The 21,041-nt window shown below is 38.7% G+C and overlaps 1 protein-coding gene across 3 annotated transcripts in view; it reads right to left on the bottom strand.

Annotated features, from left to right (window-relative positions):
• Positions 1-225: 225 nt before the first annotated feature.
• Positions 226-21,041, bottom strand: part of gclc (glutamate-cysteine ligase, catalytic subunit) — an 85,213-nt gene continuing 64,397 nt past the window's right edge. For 2 of the 3 annotated variants that reach the window (XM_020528099.2, XM_048596508.1), the window contains exons 13-17: positions 18,401-18,505; positions 9,453-9,534; positions 8,155-8,258; positions 1,942-2,062; positions 226-820 (exon numbers count right to left, since the gene is read on the bottom strand). In XM_020528099.2, coding sequence (XP_020383688.1) covers positions 612-820; positions 1,942-2,062; positions 8,155-8,258; positions 9,453-9,534; positions 18,401-18,505 — 621 coding nt within the window. In that variant the 3' untranslated portion in view covers positions 226-611. Of the gene's footprint in view, positions 821-1,941; positions 2,063-5,826; positions 7,122-8,154; positions 8,259-9,452; positions 9,535-18,400; positions 18,506-21,041 lie in introns of those variants that run through there. The other variant, XM_048596509.1, reaches the window with a different exon arrangement.

Genomic DNA, 21,041 nt, shown 5'->3' with positions numbered 1-21,041 from the left:
TTTATTACAATTATAATTCCATCTCCTTGATTTTCATTTCATTTTCTCACTATGAAAACCATGAAATATCAACTGAACTCACTTAGGAAACAATACAAACACAAATCGATTTAAACTTTGACAAAATCCTTACAAAATGTAAACCACAATGTAGATATTTTACACAATGTGGACACAACATAAAGTTAGTAATTTCTTTTAGTCAAATCAACAAAACATTCAATATAAACATCTACAGAGTTTATTATTTATTCTTACATGATCTAAACAACTTATTCAGTACATTTACAATGAACAAAAAGGCAATGGAATTTGTGGTAAGAAAATTATATATACAAAGTACATTTCTCTATTTGTATCTACAGCAGAAGTTTGTGCAACAACCCATGTAAGTGTATTAAAAATACATTGTTAATCTAAAAACAATATATGTACATGTAGCTTACAGGTCATCTGACAACTGCAATGCACAAATCTGCACTGATTTAAACAATCAATAAAATAAAGATTTGATTTAAATGGTTGGCCCTGTTCATTAGTTTGTGCGCATTCTTGGTCTCTGTTCCATGCAAAATCTGTATGATAAACATTAGGTACACAACGCCATGAAATCAAACGGTGTTATGCTGGTCATCAGAGTATTTTGGTTTGCTGATTGGTACTCCAATTAATTTTGGGCAGTCATGTAACCCTTTTGCAATTTGGTCACATTTCATAATAAGATCATAGTTGATTTTTTCAGTTACAATACTATCCTGCTTGTAGTCAGGATGATCAGTAACAAACTTCCTTAACCAACACGCTGCTGTCATCAGTTCACCTGCAAAAGAAAAAACACAATTTCAGTGGAAATATGGATTCATTTTTTCTTTCTTTGAACATTGTGGTCAAATGAAAAATTGACAGATATACGAAGATAGTGGCATAGTTGTACCTCAGTTTAACTGGACACAATCTAGCTAATCTGCAGATGTGGTTACCAATTCTACCATGACAGCTTGTGAAATTTAATTCCATCAATAATTCTAATAAAAAAAGCTAGTGTCAGTAATGGCAACCATAAAAAATTATTGCTTGTTGTAAAACCTAACTGGTTTACAAATATCCTTTAGGGAAGAAAATTTGCCAACTTTACCTAGTCTGGTCTAGAGGAGTCTCCAGACCCCTAGCAATGTGGCTGACTTGCACGTTCCCTATCGATGACCCAGCACATTACTCAGTCCAAGGGTGATTGGGGATGGACAACAAATGCTGGCTTTGCCAGAGCCACCCCACATACCATAAAATAAATTTTTAAAAATTATAACATGAAATTAAGCTTTGTATTCTCATAATTGGTACTTTAAAAAATAACAGTTATCTCTTCAGATTTCATCTTTCTCCCTGCCTTCCCATACCTCTACAGTTTGGAGACAACCACATATCCCCAACTCCACAAATATGCCACCAACCTAAATTCATGTACAAGACATTGGTGTATGGGAGAATGGCACAAACAATGCAAAAACTGAAAAAACAAGAGACCACGTGGATGGATGAGTTGGTATACATGCCAGGTGCTCGGGAGTCTCAAAATAATTCAGATTGAATCATGAATTATGATTCCATCATGGCCATCATTTGCTATATCTTTCCAGGTGTTGATGTTCATGATACAGAAATACCTTAAAGTGGTGTTTTAATGCACCTTAGTGTTTATTTCCCCCCAACCTCTGTCATAACAAACAAACAGAATTAAAATTGAGGCTGCTGAAGAAATCAATAGAAGAGTGCAGATACTTCAATTTTTAAACTTTACAACAGAATGGTCCAAAGAAATGACGAGTGCTTTAACTAAACATGCATAAATGCCCAGATAAACGTAGTTAGACCTTTTTGTGATGATCTCAATTCCAGTTATGGTAAACAAATGTTACATTAACAATTAAGTTATAACTTCACCTGAAGCTCGCTTTCTGATGAGTTTGAGGTAGTTTAAAATGCTGCACCGTGTATCCACATCTACTTCCATGTTTTCAAGGTAACTGTTTATAATTGGAATTAAACCTGGAAAAACTCCTTCCTGCAAACCAAAATCAGAATTAGAAAAGTCTCATGAGTCTCAATATTTCACCAAATTACAAAGTGAACTGTGAAGGGAGTCTGCATTCCAAAGGTGCCATATAAAAAGGTAAATTTGCTTAATAAATGTGAACACATTTCAGTAAAATATTTGGAATGTTAATGGAAATGTTTGTAATGCCTGCATTGACAGTTTACACAGCATATACCCACTGATGAACATCACTACGAGCAGATGTTGGAAAATAAATAGAGCATTCAACCCCTTGTTTGTATCTCGACAAGCATTCATTTAAATTACAGATGATTGGTACCTCAATTTAATTATCTTACTGTTGCCTCATATCTTATGATACCTTTTACAAAATAAAAACCTCTGCTTTGAAAGTTACAATTATTTTATCATCCATGCCATGGGCAAAGTTCCAAATTTCTACTTCTGTAAAAGAAAATGTGCTTCCCAATTTCACTAACAAAGTGCCCTAATATTGTTATTGTCACTTTGTTTCTGTAGCTATCCAATCATTTTCATTTAACATTAGGTACGTAGCTAGATTACCACTTCCTTTGCTAAGCTAAAAGAATACAAGCCAAGTTTATTCAAATTGTTCTCAAGTTTAACCAAAGCTCCGGCATAATTCTAGTAATTCTGCAGCACATTCCCTCCAAACATATCCTTTGAGATGCAGTACCCAAACTGAAATACATTTTGAAATTCTCTCAACTACCTATTTTAATACCTTATGGTGAAAACCATGAGGTGTTGAGGGCCAACTATTTAATTCCTGTTTTTTTCTTCATTACTTATCACTCATTGAATTCAAAAATTCCCCAATTAAGGTTCAGTTCCTCCTCTATAGCTGGTATTTTATCATATTCCCCCTTAAAAACAGATACAAAGTACTTGCGTGATAAATGAGGCTAGTTATCCCAGCTGATGGTAAAGCTGAACAAGTCAGATCCTGGAGTGAAGCCTGGCTAGTTTGGTCATAGGCTTGTTTTGATTACTACTGATGTCAGTTACTGAATAGTCACAAGAGGCCGTTAATTTTTTTTTTTAAAAAGTACATTAAAGTTTGCTACAAAGAAAAACTAACTACCTTACCTCAAACAAAAACTATTGAAACAATGTCATTACTAATTCCAAAAAGAAAAATTCATCCTTTCTCTCCAGTAATATTCCTATAAACCTTCAAACCTCAGTTTAAAATCCATGCTAAAGCTTCTTGCTCGGTTGACATGACTAATTAGCTCCCTTTCAGCAAATTCACTCAATGTTATTTTTCTTGGTTAGCATCTCACTCAAAGCTTTAAAAATGAGCTGCTAACTCACCTCACTTACTATTTAATAGGGCTTCCTTAAGCTCATTTCTTCAACAGCCTTGTAAAATGTCTTTCCCTGACACCTTTACAGCCTTCAATTTCTGGAGCTTTGTTCCCACTGACTTCTAAGCTTCTCAGGACATTTTCCCCAGCCCTGCGTGTTTGGAGATTGCTACAAAACATGACCTTCGCTATCACAGACCTTTTCCCTCTCATCTAACCTGCTTCTGGCCCACATTTCTCTCGGCTGTGAAACGCAACATAGCTAAAACCTTAGCAATTACCTTACCTAGTGATTTGCTAATTTAGTTTTATTGCATGACTTGTAAATGATGTACTGAACAAGAAAAACAAGTCAAATCTTCCAAGAGCTAAAAATTAAAATTGATTTTACACACCACTTTAGAACTATATTTCCCCAATGCTAATATATTGGGAATCATAATAATTACATTATTGATTAATTGAAGGCATAGTATTCTAATGAACCCATATCTTTGCCATCATGTACTTATTAGCTTTTAATATTTTCCCAGGTTAACTAGATTATCACTTTTTTGGCATTTGAGAAATTATTGCCTTTAATTTTCTAATCTTTTTCTGAAATGTAGATTATGGTTAATCAATTGTACAAATAGACATTTCACACTTTGAGCTTAGGATTTTAATTGTTCTCCATTACATAGTTTTGAATACCTAATACATTTCTGCAGTTACTTGTTTAGTTCAATATGCCCAGCCTACTCTTCGTCTCTTTGAAGTCAGCCTTACTTAAGCTTACAACATTGATATGTGTTCTCAAACTTAAAAATCCTATCACGTTATGACCACTGTATACAAGATTCTCTCGTCGTATTAGTAAATCTAGAATACCCTGGTTCAAGAAAATATTCTTGACACATTCTAGAAATTTATGGGCTTCATGACCTTAACAGGTTTTCATTTTCTTGTCTTGTCAGTACAAATTAAAAGATTTGACAACTGTTTTATCCATTTCTACAATCTTCTCCGAGCTCCATATTTAAAAACATTTTTTACAACATTACTGCTGCCAGGAGATCTGTAGATATCTTCCAATGCCTTGCACCCTATGGGGTTTATTTTTAATTCCAGTATCCCTATTGCTTGATCTCACCTTTACTAAAAATTCTTTCAATTGTTGTCACATATTCCTTTAGCATTGTCACTCTACCTTCTCAGTCCTATTCAGACGGATTGTTAGGCACGTCTGAGTTGCTACATCAGAGTTGAATCTGTTTCACTCTTCATATGATGAATTCAGCATCAGAAAAAAGTGGTAATATTCACTGCATGAATCCTGAAAGCAGCTTGCTTTCACTACACAACTGAAATTCTGAAAAATATATTTCTTTTCTCAGTTGAAGCAGTTAGAACTCTATGCCAAGCTGCACCACACCCCACCACCCCACCCCCCACATTTTGTATTCCTGTACGAAGTCCAGAGTTTGTTCAGAGAATGGAAATTATGGTTAGTGATGCCCCTTTCAGACACAGTGTTTATCTACATACTAAAATAAGACTATAGTACTTTTGCCTTGCCAGAAATCTCAAAGCACAGTCAAAGATGCGTTACAATTAGCTAGTAAACAATAGAAACAACACCAAAAATATCAAATGATAGATTACTAAGTTTTCTCATTCTGTGAATGTAATTGAATGTAGACTGTCCACCACCCTTAATAGTCTAGCATGCCACTTAGTTGTAACATCACTAGAAAGTCTCAAAAAGGAAAAAAAAAGGAATATTGGATTGACCACCTGGCATTGAACTCAGCATCAGAAACAACTACAGCAAAAACAGCCCTGTCAACTCTGCAAAGTCCTCCTTACTAAAATCTGGGGCCTAGTGCAAAAATTAGGAGAGTTGGCTTAGAGTCTAGTCAAAGCAGCAGACCGACAGTCGTACTGTCAAAATCATATCTTACAGACAATGTCTCACCACCCTGAGAAATGGCTATTCCAACTGGCAGAGCAGCCCAGTAGAGAAGGTGGGACAGTGGCAAACCGTCAAGAGGCAGTTGCCCTGGGAAATCCTTAACATTGACTCCTTGAAGTCTTGGGCCATTAGGAGAGACATGGGGAAGGAACTGTCTTGTAACATCCTCCTTCAGCTGGTCTCACCGTGCTTCCTCCGAGTGTTGTTCAATGGTCGAGGAGCAATGAGCGTGGCAAGGGCGCAGAACGTACACTGAATGTGGGAGATTTCAATGTCCACTCTCAAGAGGGGCTCAGCAGCAGCAGCAGCACTACTGATCAGGGTGGCTGGGTCCGAAAGAACAAGCTGCTTGACTGGGTCTGAAGGGGAGGGAACCAACAAGAGGGAAAAACATTCTTGACCGCATCCTCACTAATCTGCCTGCTGCAGATGCATCTGCCCATGACAGCAACATCAAGACTGATGACCGCACAGTCCTTGTGAACACAAAGTTCTGCCGTCATACTAATAATACCTTACAATGTGTTGTGTGGCACAATTACTATGCTGAATGGGACAGACTTCATACAGATCTAGCAACTCAAAGCTGTGCCTCCGAGGCACCGTGGCTCATCGGTAGCAAGAAACGTACTCCAACCCCATGAGCCAGCATATCTTCAACTCTACCATTACCATCAAGCCAGGGAATCAACCCTGGTTCAAAGAAGAGTGCAGGAGGGCATGCCAGGCATACCAAAAAAAAAAGCTACAAAACAGGTCTACTTGCATGCCAAAACAGCAGAAGTATAGGTGATAAACAGGACTAAGCAATCCCACAACTGACAGACCAGATCTAAAAACTTTGCAGTCCTGCTACATCCAGTCTTGAATGGTGGTGGACAGTCAAACAACTCATTGGAGGAGGGGGGGAATCCACAAATATCTCTATCCTCAATCATGGGAGAACCCAACACGTAAATGCAAAAGACAAGTAGCGAATTTTCAGCCAGAAGTGTTAAGTGAATGATTCATTTCAGCCTCCTCCAGGAGGTCCCCAGCATCTCACATGCCCATCTTCCACCAATTCCTTTCACTTCATGTGGTATCAAGAAACAGACGGAGGGATTAGATACTTCAAAGGCTATAAGCTTTGACAATATTCTGTAATAGTACAGAAGACTTGTGCTCCAAAACCTGTACACCCCTAGCTGAGCGGTTTCAGTACAGTTAGAAGACTGACATCTACCTAAAATTGTAGAAAATTGTCCAGGTCTATCTTGTACACAAAAAGCAGGACAAATCCAACCCAGCCAATTACTGCCCCATCTACTCTCTGTGATAGAAGGTATCTTTAAACAGAAGGTAGCTGCTCACTGATACTTGTTTGGGTTCTACCAGGGCCACTCAGTTCCTGACCTAATCACAGCCCTGGTTCAAACGTGGACAAGAGAGTTAGATTCTAGACGTGACCCAAGTGACAGATCTTGACATCAAGGGTGCATTTGATCTAGTGTGGCAGCAAGGAGCCCAAGCAAAACTGAAGCCAATGGGAATCGGGCAACAACTCTTTGCTGACTGGAGTCATACCTGGCACATTGGAAGATGGTGTGGTCATTGGAAGTCTGTCAGCTCAGCTCCCGGACATATCTGCAGGAGATCCTCAGAGTAGTGTACTAGGCCTAACCATCTTCAGGCGCTTCACCAGTGACCACTCCATTACAAGGTTGGAAGTGGGGATATTCAATGATTGCAAAATGTTCAGCACCATTTGAGACTCCTCAGATTCTGAAGCAGTCTGTGTCTAAATGCAACAAGACATGGATAATAGCTAGGCTTGAAAAGTTGCAACGACCAGCTCCAATAAGAGATAATCTAATCACTGCCCCTTGACACTCACTGGCATTATCATCACTGAATCCAACACTGAACAACATCCTAGCAGTTACCACTGACCAGGAACTGAACTGGACTTGCTATATAAACAGTGGTCACAGGGGCAGGTCAGAGGCTAGGAACCTTAGTGATTAACTCACCTTCTGACTCCCCCAAAGTTTATCTACCATCTACAAGGAACAGGTTAGGAGTGTGATGGAATACTCCCACTTATCTAGCAGAGTGTAGCTCCAACATCACTCAAGAAAAGTGCAACACCATCCAGGCCAATGCAGCTTGATTGTTTGTGGATGTGGTGTGCGTCACTCCACCATGGACTTTCAGTAGCAGCGCTGCATACAATACAAGTTGCACTGCAAAAAATCACCAGAGATGCTTGGACAAGATCTTCCAGAACCATGACCACTTCCAGCTTGAAGGACAATGGCATCAAATACATGGGAACATCACCACCTGCAAATTCCCCTCAAAAGGTGCTCACCAACCTGACCTGAAAACATACTGCTGTTCCTCCAGTCACTGTTTCAAAATCCTGGAACTCCCTTCCAAAGGCATCTTGGTTCTACCTACAACATATGGACTGCTGTGGTTCAAGAAGGCACATTATCACCACTTTCTCAAGGAAAACTAGAGAGGACAATAAATGCTGGCCCAGCCAGCAACAACCATATCCCACAAGTTAATAATTAAAAAAACAAACTTTCACATATAAGTAGTATGAAGTAAGAACCATGGACAAATTAGAGCCTCATCACTTACCAAATAGGTGAGAGAAGATTGACAGAGTGGAGAAATCAACCAATTGCCCTTGTTTACAAAAATATAACAAAGCTAGGCCCAACCAGTCTGGGTTCTGGAGTGTAAAGCTAGTTTCAAATTACATTCTCAATGGCAACATTTCTGCAAATCATCACTGACTAATAAGGAGCATTTATACCCACCTTTCCATTAATAATTGTGTCTATGCTCATTAATGCATATTCTTCCGAATCCAAATCGATCCCATTTTGTGTACAAGCACAGCCATCGACAACTGGGTTTCCAGCTAGGGTGACAAAGACATAAAATTAAGAAAGTACATTCTCAATTAACCTTAACTGAAACATAAATATGGCCTTATAGCAGATTTCAACACAAGTTCAAGCATTGTTAAAACTGAAGGAAGTAAAATAGTGTATCAATTAAGCAGGCAGCAACATAGTTCCATGTTTTAGATTCTCGATTTACTTGTAATGCTTTTCCTTAGAACCCCAAACATTGCACAAATTAAGTGTAATGGAGATATTATGAATTATACAGTAAGTCAGTCAGGTTAACTCTCAGGACATTCAACTTCTCAAATCTTGTTTGCTTTACTTCCATAAACTCAGTACAAGTTTTTTTTCCTTGTGTAATCAATTCATAACGAGGCATTTCAGACAAGATAAAAGATGGAATTTTATAATAACATTTTCTCTAATGGTATAGATGTATGGCACCATCTCATAAGACAGTAAAAACAATAATGAGAATCACAGGTGAGATTTTTACCAGGCTTAATGATGTGCTGCCTTCCATTTTAGCCAATAAACGTATGAGATAAACTAACAGAATTCTAACTCCATTCTGAAGAATCATCATACTGGATTCAAAACACTGTTTCTTTCTCCACAGATGCTGCTAGACCTGCTAAGTTTCTAGAGCATTGTGTTTCTTTCCGACGTCAGATAAGAGGCGACAATGGCCTAGTGGTATTATCACTGGACCATTAATCCAGAGACCCAAATAACATTCTGGGGACTCGGGTTCGAATCCCACCACAGCAGATGGTAGAATTTGAATTTAATAAAGTATCTGGAATTAAGAGTCTAATGATGACCATGAATCTATTGTCGATTGTTGGAAAAACCTATATCGTTCCTGAATGTCTTTTAGAGAAGGAAGCTGCCATCCTTACCTTGTCTGGCCTAGTGACTCCAGACTCTCAGCAACGTGTCAACTCTGAATTGCCCTCTGGGCAATTAGGGATGGACGATAATGCTGCCAGGCCAGCGACATCCTCATCCCGTTAAAGAATAAAGGAAAAAAAAATTTCCAGCATCCACAGTACTTCCCTTCTATTTGAGAGATAGAAATCTGACTTTCATAGCATGCTTAACTTACTTTTAGATTGTACATTCCAATAAGTTAGACTTTAAACAAAATAATTCAGGTGACTTCTACAAAGTATTAGACTACTGACAAGATTCCTAACTCTTACCTTTGTAAATATCTTTCCTGAAGTAGAACATCCCTTGGCGTACAGCATCACGCTTTTGAGCCACAATCAAGTTTTCATCCACCTAGGCCAATAAAATTGTTTGTTAGATTTTACAATTTAGTTACCAGTTTAAAGCAAATTATGATTTTGAAGTGTTCTAACTTAGTTGAACGCAGCCCAATTCAAAATATCAAGCAACTTTTAAAATCGTAGGCATCTCTTAAAGTCCCACACCTGCAACTGTATCTTCACCACACCAGTAACTTCACATAGATGAACAAAAACAAACATGCAAGAATGGTGGACAGGACTAAAAAAGGGATGCAAAAGCTTCAGTTTCACAAGACAAAACCAATAAAACTTAACAACCATTTACAGCAAATTAGCTGGCCCAGAAATAATAAACAGTTTTGCTGAATGCTGACATTTTTGTTGCATCTCCCACAAAACACTTTGTTGAACAGAACATAGCAGCATAAAAATTTTGGTCACCAATTCAAAATATTGTCTTGGAGTCTCAGTTATATAGTACTGTTGATTTTCCAGCACTGCTTCCTAGGAACTGGCCAAAACTTTGCAAAATTTTAAGAGCAAAGAGTTTCTGTATTATTGTACATCTAATTTAAACAGTTAATACCAGCTCAATACCAGCCACAAAACTGGCCACACCCATGATCAAATTAATCACTAGTTTTGACTGTTTATAAGTGCAAGGACATAATTTTCAAATACTTTTATTCTACACAATGAACCTCATACACAGCTCTGGATAGCAGGGCTTCCCAAAGTGGGGGTTCAGGATCTCAAGTGGAGTTGCGAGCCGAGAGCCAGCAATGGCTGCCAAGGAACTCTGACAGAGTTATAACTACTCTATTTGCATTTTAAACATGGACAAGTGCAAGGTTATCCATTTTGATTACAGGAATAGAAAAACAAATTAGGTAGCTGGAGAGAAGCTCAAGGGTGCTTTGGTGGCTTTGTACATGCATCGTAGAAAACTAGCATGCAAGTCCAGGCAGTAATAAATGAACTGAAAATGGAATTTTGGTATTTATTGCTAAAGGAAATAATACAAAAGTTGGGAAGTGTTGCTGCAAATGTACAAGGTGTTATAATTTTGGTGCCCTTGAGGACAGCTTTACAGGCAGAGGAGGCTCACGAGATTGAAGCCAGACAGGAAAGTGGAGTTGAAGCCAAGATCAAATCAGCCATGATTGTATTAAAATTGTGCAGCAGGCTCAAAGAGCTGAAATGCCTATTCCTGTTCCCAGTTCTTATGTTCTAAGATGAAAACTATACTGTATTATCCACACAGTGATGTATTACACTTGCGTTTTTCGATTAAATGACACTTATGTATTACATGATTAGGAGGAGACAATTGCAATAAGGATCTCTCAATATTCTTGACCCTGCTGGCCACTTGGAAGCCTGCATTACAAAAGAGGCCCGCAACCTGAAAAGGTCAGAGACCAGAAATGTTACACTTTCTCAGAGGCTGCCAGAGTTGGGAAGTATTTCCAACCTCCACAGTGCTTTGTTTTGTGTCTGCATGAGAAAATGCTGGCTATCACCGCATTTGAATTTTTATTTGCGGCAATGCTCCTTATATCATTGATTTAGGTCATTTGGAACATTTAGCTTTGCAAGCTTCTTCCATTGTTCAATCAGATCATACAGATCTCTAATCCAACTCCATATGTCCACTTTGAAAATTAACAATGGACTCTTTTTGCCTAGCAGCAAATGGTAATGTTCCAAATGTTTACCACACTTAACATAAATGTTTCTTATATTTCCTCCTGAAAAGTATGGCTTCATTTTAAATGAAGTCCCCACAAGAATTAGATCTCATACAGCGGTTCCTCCTAATATCATGAAAATACAATCAAATCACTTAAGTTAAACTCCAAGGATGGCACCTAGAAGTTGTGTTAAAGCAAAAATACTGCAATGGCTGACATCTAAAAATCAAAACATAAAATGCTCATGTGTTGACCTGAAACATTAATTTGTTTCCTTTCCAGAAATTCTACTCAGTATTTCCAGCATTTTTGTTCATGATTCAGATCATGTTATCTCTCCTCAAATTTAAGCTTTGGAGTTCTGGTATTATTCTAATAAATCTGTGCTGTCTCCTTCCAAGCCAGGAGATCCCTCCTAAAGGTACAATATCCAGGTGGAACCATTGCACTAGATATGGTCTAAACAGGCCTTTGAATTGCTTTATTGACATCTAACCTTTTCTAATTCTTTCATAAATAAAGATCAGCATTATATTCGATATTTCATTTTCAGAATCTGTTCATGACATTTTAATAATGTATAGACAAAGACAGTACCATCTATTGTGTTGCGTGGGACTACCACATTGATAAATGGGACAGACTTGGGACAGATCTAGCAACTCAAAACAGGGTGTTGTAGCCCATCAGTTGCAGTGGAATTGTATTCAAGTACACAATTGATCATCTCAAGGCCCATCATATCCCCAACGCTACCATTAGAGCTGCGAGATCAATCCTTGTTCATAAAAGACTGTAGCAGGAGGGCATGTCAAGAGCAGCACTAAGCATATCTAAACAAGGAAGTATAACCCAATGACAGGTCAAAACAGTGGAAATAGAATGCAATAAGTAGGGTTAAGTAATCCTACAACCAATAAATAGCTCCACCTTTAATTATAGGGGTACCCAGCACATCAGCACAGAATACAGAGACAAAGGATTTGCATGCATCTTCAGCCAAACGTTCCGAATGGATTATCCATCTCTGCCTCCTTGGGGAAGGTGCCAGCCTCACAGATGGCACTCTTCAACCAAGTCAATTCACTCCAGAAATAGTGGAAGACTACTACAAAAACCAGAGACTCTGAGAACATTCTAGCAATTGTACTGAAATTGGTGGTCCAAAACTTAGCACATCTGAGCCAAACTGCTCCATTTTAGCCACAACACCAGCATCTACTTGACAATCTGGAAAATCGCCCAATGTCACATACACAAAAAAAGGACAAAGTCAACCTTGTCAATTACTGCCCTGTCAGTCTACTCGATCAAAATAAAAAGAGATGGGAGAGGATCAATGTTATCAAGTGGCACTCGCACAGGAATAAACTGCTCACTGACACCAAAAGCCTTCCTCAAAACTGCCCCTTCAAAGTCATATTCAATGTGTATTGTCATAAGGAATCCCAGCAAAACCAAAATCAGTGGAAATGAAGAGTAATTTTACACTGATTGGAGTCATACCTAGTACAAAAGGAAGGAGGATGTTATTGTTGGGATCAATCATTTCAGCCCCAGGACATCTCTGCAGAGCTGCTCAGGGTGGTGTCCTACCTCAATCATTCATAGCTGCTTCAATGATGTCCCCTCCATCATAAGGTCCAAAGTGAAGACACTTAATGATTGCATAATGTTCGGCATCATTGTGACTGCGCAGATGCTAAAGCAGTCCATGTCTAAATTCAGAAGACCTGGATAATATCCAGGCATGGGGTGATAAGTAACAAGTTAAATCCACAACACACAATGCACCAGCCAATTTCTGACCATCTCCAATAAGAGAGAAGCTAACCATCATCTCTTGGCATTCAATGGGATTACCATCACTGAATCCATCAATATCAACATCCTGGGGGGTTACCACTGAACAGAAACAACTTAATGAGCCACACAAGCAACAGACTCTTACAAAGAATAGGGTGGGAAGACTTTCATAAGCAGAAGTGAAATAACAACCCCTCTCATTCTGATTGAAGAAGCAGGTGATCAACTGTAAGATCAACCCAGGTTTAATCCACAGTGCGTGATAACAAGGATCTCAGTATCCCTGTGCAGGGTAAAAACTAAAGTTTTGTTCAACGTTATTATTTAAGAGAAGAACGTTCAACTAATCAAAACTACAAAATTAAAAACAAAATTACCAAGGAATAAAAAGACATCGAATGGAGAGAAGACACTTGTGTTACTCGGATAAATCCAATGTTTGCATTGGCCACCTGTCCTGTTTAAAAGTAGATGAGGAGTTCAAAAAAGGATAGAGCTAGGTAACATAGTGCAAGTCCATGAATGTTTTCCCCCTGTTTCAATCACTTGTCTGGCAGAAAACACCATAGATGACTGAACAGCAAGACATCCTTCTCTGTTCCAACAATTTATAACAAAGTTGGCGAAAATACTAAGATGCCCATTTAGATATGCAGTGAATATTACAAAAAGAATAATCTTCAAAAACATGCTCCTCAGTCAAGGGAAATAAATGACAACTCTTCCCTGCCCTTTTCACCTCTAGGAGCTCATCAACCATTTGCTAAGATCAAGATCATCCATTCAGCTGCCTCTATTACTGTTTTTGTCCCCTTCATTCACTCAACATGGCAAACCTTAAGGCTCCAGTCTTGACGCTGAATGCTCTACTTTCTTCCCATTTTCCCCATTACTTCTTTCTGTCAAATAAATCCACCACTTGTGCCATTTCTGACCCTGTTTCAACTGAACTGATGACCCAACTTTCCTACCTGGCTCCCTGATAGGTCATATTAGCAACAATTTTCTCCCCTTAGGTACTGTTCCCCTCTCAAACAAACAACTCATGACCCTCTGCAATTCTGGTCTCCCTGCTATAGGAAGGATGTTGCCAGGGTTGGACGGTTTGAGCTATGGGGAGGGGCTGAATAAGTTGGGGCTATTTTCCTGAACTGCCAGAGGCAGAGGTTTATAAAATCATGAGGGACATGGATAGGGCGAATAGTCAAAAGGTCTTTTCCCCGGGGTGGGGATCCAAAACTAGAGGGTGTAGGTTTAAGGTGAGAGGGGAAAGATTCAAAAGGGACCTAAGGGGCAATGTTTACACAGAGCGTGGTGCATTTATAGAATGAGCTGCCAGAGGAAATGATGGAGGCTGGTACAATTACACCATTTGAAAGGCATCTGAATGGATATATGAATAGGAAGGGTTGAGGGATATGGGCTGAATGCTGGCAAATGGAACAAATTAATTTAGAATATCTGATTGGCATGGGCGAGTTGGACCGAGGGGTCCACTTCTATGGTCCACAGCTCTAGGACTCCGTCTTTGCAAACTTCCGTCCCAAATCCAACCTCCTTTTCTGCTTCAGAGTCATTGAGCATTTGCAAAATCTGTGCCTTTCTTTCTAGAAACTTCAGGTTACAATCTCTCAGCTGAAAGAAATCAGCTCTTCAAGTCTCAGATGAATCCTAGTGACGACATTGGTCAAAACTCCATCTTTCTCGACTTGCCTATTGTCTTTGACAAAATAATCAGGAAGTTTTACTCCAACATCTCTACTGCACTTGCACCCAATTATCCATCAAGCTGCAGTCAGATAACCTTCTGAAATGAGTTCCCTACTGTGCTTGACCTTCTTCTATTTCTACTATAGATGTCGTCCCTTGGAGGCATCATCTGAAAATGCACGATGACAAGACCCAGTTTTTCTTCACCTCTACCTCTCTTCAGATCTTCACTTTTTAAATTGTCAGACTTGACATTCATTTCTGAATGAGCAGAAATTTCCCTTAAAAGGAAGAAGGGAGGCAGAAGACAAGAAACTACAGGCCAATTACTCCAACCTCTGTCATTGGTAAGATTTTACAGTCCATTATTAAGGACAAGTGTACTTGGAAATGCATGGTAAACTAGGGACAACACAACGTAGAGCTGGAGGATCACAGCAGGCCAGCAGCATCAGAGCAGCAGAAAAGTGGATGTTTTGAGTTGGGACCCTGGGGAAAGGAAGCTGGGAAATAAAGAGACGGGAGTGGGGGGGGAAAGGTACAGCCGAGTCTGCAAGACTTTGTCAAGGGGACATCTTGCCTGACAAATCTGTCTAACTTGCTTATTAGCTCCTCAAAGGAGAGCTAGTGCATGTGATCTATTTGGATTTCCAGAAGGCCTTTGACAAGGTGCTACACAGGAGGCTGCTACATAAGATAAGAATCCATGATGTGGTGGCAACATAAACGCATGGATAGAAGATTAGCTGACTGGCAGAAGGAAGAAAGTAGGGATAAAATGGTCTTTTATAGGATGACAGCCAGTGGAGTTCTGCAAGAGTCTGTGTTGGGAGCACATCTGTACATGTTATACATTAACAATCTGGACAAAGGAATTGAGGGTATTGTTAAGTTTGCAGATGACAAAACGATAGGTGGTGCTGCAGCAGGAATTGGACAGGTTGTTATACTGAATTCCATCTGCCCAATGAGGGAAAGTGTGAGTTTATGCACTTTGGTAGGAAGAATAGGGACAGAGACCATTTTATAAAATAGGGAAAGGCTTCAGAAATCTGAAACACAGGGACTTGGAAGGAGTTCAGCCAGCAGTTAGGAAAGCAAATGCAATGTCAGCATTCATTTCAAGTGGGATAAAATACAGGAGCAAACAGAAGCAAAAATGTACTGCTGAGGCTGTATAAAAACGCTCTGGTCAGACTGCATGAAGAATATTGAGAACAGTTTTGGGCACAGTATTCAAGGAAGGATTTGCTGGCAATAGAGGAGGTTTACAAGAATGATCCCAGGAACGAAGCACTTGTTACATGAGGAGCGGTTGAGGACTCTGGGTCTGTACTCAATGGAGTTTAGAAGGATAGCTGGGGGGGGGGCATCTATTTGAAACTTAAAAGCAAACAGAGGCGTAGATAGGGTGGACTACTAAAGTACAAGGGGCTAGGACCCAAGCGCACAGCCTCACAGTGAACGGACGACCCTTTAAGAACTGAAATGAGGAGGAATTTCTTCAGTCACAGGGTGGTGAATCTGTAAAACTCATTGCTGCAGAAGACTGAGGCGGCCAAGACATTGAGTATATTTAAGACGGGGATAGAGAGGTTCTTGATTAGTAAGGGGATCATTGGCTATGAGGAGAAGGGAGTTGAGAAACATATCCACCGTGATCGAAGGGTCGAATGGCCTAATTCTGTTGCTATGCCTTATTGTTTAACTAAATAGAACATAGAATAATACAACACAGGAACAGGCCCTTTGGACCAGGATGTTGCGCTGAACATGACACCAACTCAAACTAATCCCTTCTGCCTGCCCTTGGTCCATATTCCTCCATTCCTTGCATACTTATGTGCTTATCTAGAAGTCTCTAAAATGCCCCTTAAATACTGGAAAAATAGAAGCCATAATTTTTAGCCCCAATCACAAATTCCTCTCTCCTGTTCTTAACTCCATTTGTCTCTCTGGAAACCACTTAATGGTGAAATCATCATACCACATATCCCACTTAAAATCATCTATTTCCATTCTGTACCAACACCCAATATCACCAATGCCTCATTTCATCTGTTGCTGAAACATACTAATACATCTATCACCTCTAGGCTTAAGTAATCCAATGCACCCTGACCAACCTCCACAATTCTGCACAGTGTGAACACAGATTCAGCCATTCAGAATTTTGAATTACTAAGCGGAGCCCAAAGTTTACATTCACGGATATAACTAGTATTTTGGAGTTGAAAAACTCACCAAAAAATACATTTTTCTGAGAAAGTTCAGATTTAAACAATACAACAAGGAGGCTGCATTCCCAAAGATTATAATGGAATTATGATAGGATTTGGATTAGAACAACTGAATGTGGGTGATAAAAGCTGCCCAGAGGCCTTCAGCTTCTGAAAGTTCCAAAATTTTTTCCATTATCTTTGGCATGAGAAGAAAATTTAACCAATTTACCCAAGTTAATCCTAACTATTTTCCTTTTAAAATGTACAATTTTCATGAAAACTTTCAGCAGTATTTGATCTATAATTTTGTCAGCAATCAATCTGGTTCTGAAGAAACTGGCCCTACAATGAACTTTAAAACAAATCATTTTCAGTATTGCCAATTCCAGTACTCAAGTTGATTTGGTCTCCAACTTTGAGACTCATTAATTGCGAACTCTTCACCTCAGCTCTAGTTCAGAGTTCAAATTAAAATCACTTCCTCAATATGATTGATGTCTCTCAAGCATTCTAAAAATGTCATTCATGTCTCCTTCAACTCTTATCTCCAAATTACATTAAGAATCATCAACATCATGTTTTTCTGAATCCTTTATAATACAATGTTCTTGAAACTGACCACAGTAACGCTTCAAAGAAAACTTTACTCAATATGCCTTTTACAATCTTTGATTGGGCATATTTATGTAACACACAGATGAGTGCTCACATTCCAGCCATGGATAGGTTGCTTGTCTCAGAGTTGTTACTGATGAACTTATTTCAACATACAAGGTTAAGGGGACTTGACAGGAAGGAGATATCATGAAGTTGTTTTCTCTGATGGGGAAATCAGATTTTTAAAATAAGAGGTTCTAAAAGATGGAGATGAATGTGTTTGTGGAGGGTTGTTAGGCTGTGAAATTATCTTTCCCAGAAAACAGTGGAAGCTGAATCACTGAATTCTCCAATAGTGAGTGGACAGCAATACTCCATTCAGCTGGTATGTAATAAATGAGGTTATTAAAACATGTACCACAAATTCTTTGTAGGTGGTGAGTTAAATAAAATAAATGCAACCATCAATTAAGCTGCAAATTCTAACAATGTTTAACAGACAGACAGACAGACAGACAGACAATCTGATTTTACATTGCAAACTGGCAAAACGGTTGTAGATACATGTTTATTACTTATTATAATAGCAAAGGAAAATTCAACCCTCCACAAAGACAATGCTACATGTAAAATGCTTAGGACATGCGACATGTATGTTATTGTCCAATTTTGTCATTGCATAGGTGATATAACAAAAGACTCCCTAACTGTATTGAATAACCATGCTTTTTTTTCCCCCCATGTAATAATCATGCTAGCCGCAAACTGATAAGTCTGACAAATGTCTATTTCATTCATAACTACATTTGTAGCCAAACATAAGACTAATATATTTTATAGACCAATATATTATGGAAGGACTACTTACTTTTGAGAGTGGAATAAGAAAATCCAACTTGTATGAAAGGATCACTCTGGTTAACAGCACAACAAAGACCACATATGCAGAATTCTCAAAATCTGTCAATTGGACCTGTAAACGGAATGTTATACAAAACAAGAAGATTCCAGTGAACAATTACATTTTTATGGGATGCTATGTTTGCCTGAAACTCAATAACAATATGCTCATCACTTGTTTATTAATATGGAGTAAAGTAATTTACATATGTTGGGATTATTGTTAGAAAATGTCAATGTTGATATGGCAATACATTAAGGAATTCTGCATTCCTTAATAAGTAAAACATATACAAGTCATCCAGCGGTCAGAAGACAAGAACACTTTTAAAGGTTCAGTGCCATTTACTAAAGGAAGTAACACTGATACTCAATACCTCCAAGCCATCAAAATGGTAGTGTAGTATGATGAATGTCCATGTAATAGCAGGTCCCGCAATACCTGCTTTTTAAGAAGGCTCAAGCCAATGGTTACTAATTCAACAGAGATAGTAAATTAATTGTGGGAAAAGACTAGACTCACAGGAATTATTTATAGAGTCAGATTCGTACACCACAGAAACAGACCCTTCGGTCTAATTTGCCCATGCCAACCAGATATCCCAAACAACTTTTACCGGCACTTCGTCCATATCCCTCAAACCTTTCCTATCAATATATCTGTACAAATGTCTTTTAAATTTGGCATTTGTACCTGCCTCTACCACTTCCTCTGGCTACTCAACTCTCCCCTCCCTTACCCTCACTTTTGTTGTTGTTCTACTGCCCCTGATGGCCTTTGCACGTAATTGATCCAGAAACACTGGTACTTTGATGGTGGAGGAAACAAAAATTGTCTACTAGACTAGGAGGCCTCGGATCAAGTCCCATCTAGTTCCAGATAAGAATCATACATATCTGAGTAAGTTGATTAGAAATATTTAGTAACAGCTAGTCAGGTAAAATAAGCAAATGAGAATTAGAACAAACTGAGGAGTTGGGAGGATCAGAATTTTCAACAGCTTTGCATTTCAATAGGGAAAACAAAAATAAGGACAAGAGGACTCTGAAGATGGCAGGATAGTTGAAATTATTTTCAATTGTTCTAATAAACAGAATGAACAGACACAATGGCTAAAGACTTTCTGGCCAAAGATTACTCAATTACTTAACCCAACCCCCAAAAAAAGTTTTGGGAAGAATCATAGATTGGAGTGTCAAAGCTACACAGCAGCTGACAAAACAGCTCTGTTCCTTTTTGCCAGCTAAGCAATCAAAACGGAGATCCAAGTAAAAACTAAACATGTTGGTAACCTCTTCATCTCTGGTTCCTCCTATTACCTATGAAAAGGTCCCGATTAGTCGAACTATCAGAATTATGAAATGAAGCTTTAAATCTATATTTTGGTCATTAATGCAATCGGAGTCACCTCTAACTCTGAGTAAGCATTCTGCCCAGCAATTATTTACATTAGGACTAAATGACTCTTGATTAGATGGTGTTTTCCAGTACAAAGTGCAAAAAACTACCTGGGATTATTTTGTCACTGGTTCAGAAGCAAAATGTGACACTCACTTTGAATCTGCAGCTTGTTCCTCAAAAATGTGTTGCCTTTGGTTGAAATGCTAGGGGGCCCAATGCCTACTTTACACAACCACATTCTGCAGACACTGCAAAGTTGAGACCTATAGTTTAAGTACTGCAATTTGTCGTGGTAACTTGGGAAAGATTATAGTAAAACAAAAACCGTATTATAGCTACTAAGACTTTCAAGAAAAGTACAAAAGTCATCTTCCTCCCTATTCCTTGACAGCAAGGTATAACTGCCGAAGGAAATTACAACAAAAAGGTTGCTACACTGGTATGCTACCCTTAGGGAGAACACGAAGGCCACACAATCATGGTGACTCAAACACCAGGAGGCAAAATGAAGCATTCCAGCTGTAGGAATTGATCAGAGACTGAAACAGAAAGCAAAATGGAGAATAAGCAAACAAACAGTAAAACCTGAATGGAGCAAATGTACAGATGCTAAAATATATTCCTGCCGGCTTCCCATAACCCTTTAACACAACATTAACTAAAAATCTGCCTCTCTCCTTAAATTAACTCAGTGTCCCAGTGTCGACAAACACACAAACTGCAATGTCCACAAGCTCCCAGGTTAATTAATTATTGGGAGCCCCACTAATTACATGCATTTGGTGAGGATATAAAAATGAAGATCAGTCCTTTTGATGGGACATGTATACATTGAATTCTCTTTTACAATATTGAAGAACTTAATGTTTTCCAAATCAATTAACATATTTATGTCATTTTCAATAGTTTAAAAATCAGCTTAATTGACACTAATTTAAAATGCTACACTCAGCTGTGTTAATCAAATCAAATAAATTATTACTCAAATATGAACAAGCACTTTTTAAATTTTGGGTGCACAAGACAGAATACTTGGAAAAAAAGGGCATGATTTGTAGCAATGACCAAATGTGAAATGGGAACTCTACCACATGATGTTTTACTATTGCATTTGGTGCCCATCTCTAAATCCACCTGAACTCAATGACAACAAGGTGCAGGGCTGGATGAACACAGCAGGCCAAGCAGCATCATAGGAGCAGAGAGG

This window comes from Rhincodon typus, chromosome 5, assembly GCF_021869965.1.
Source record: "Rhincodon typus isolate 14 chromosome 5, sRhiTyp1.1, whole genome shotgun sequence".
Lineage (NCBI taxonomy): Eukaryota > Metazoa > Chordata > Chondrichthyes > Orectolobiformes > Rhincodontidae > Rhincodon > Rhincodon typus.
The sequence above is the reverse complement of the archived record's forward strand: the minus strand, read 5'-3'. Positions and strand labels throughout refer to the sequence as shown.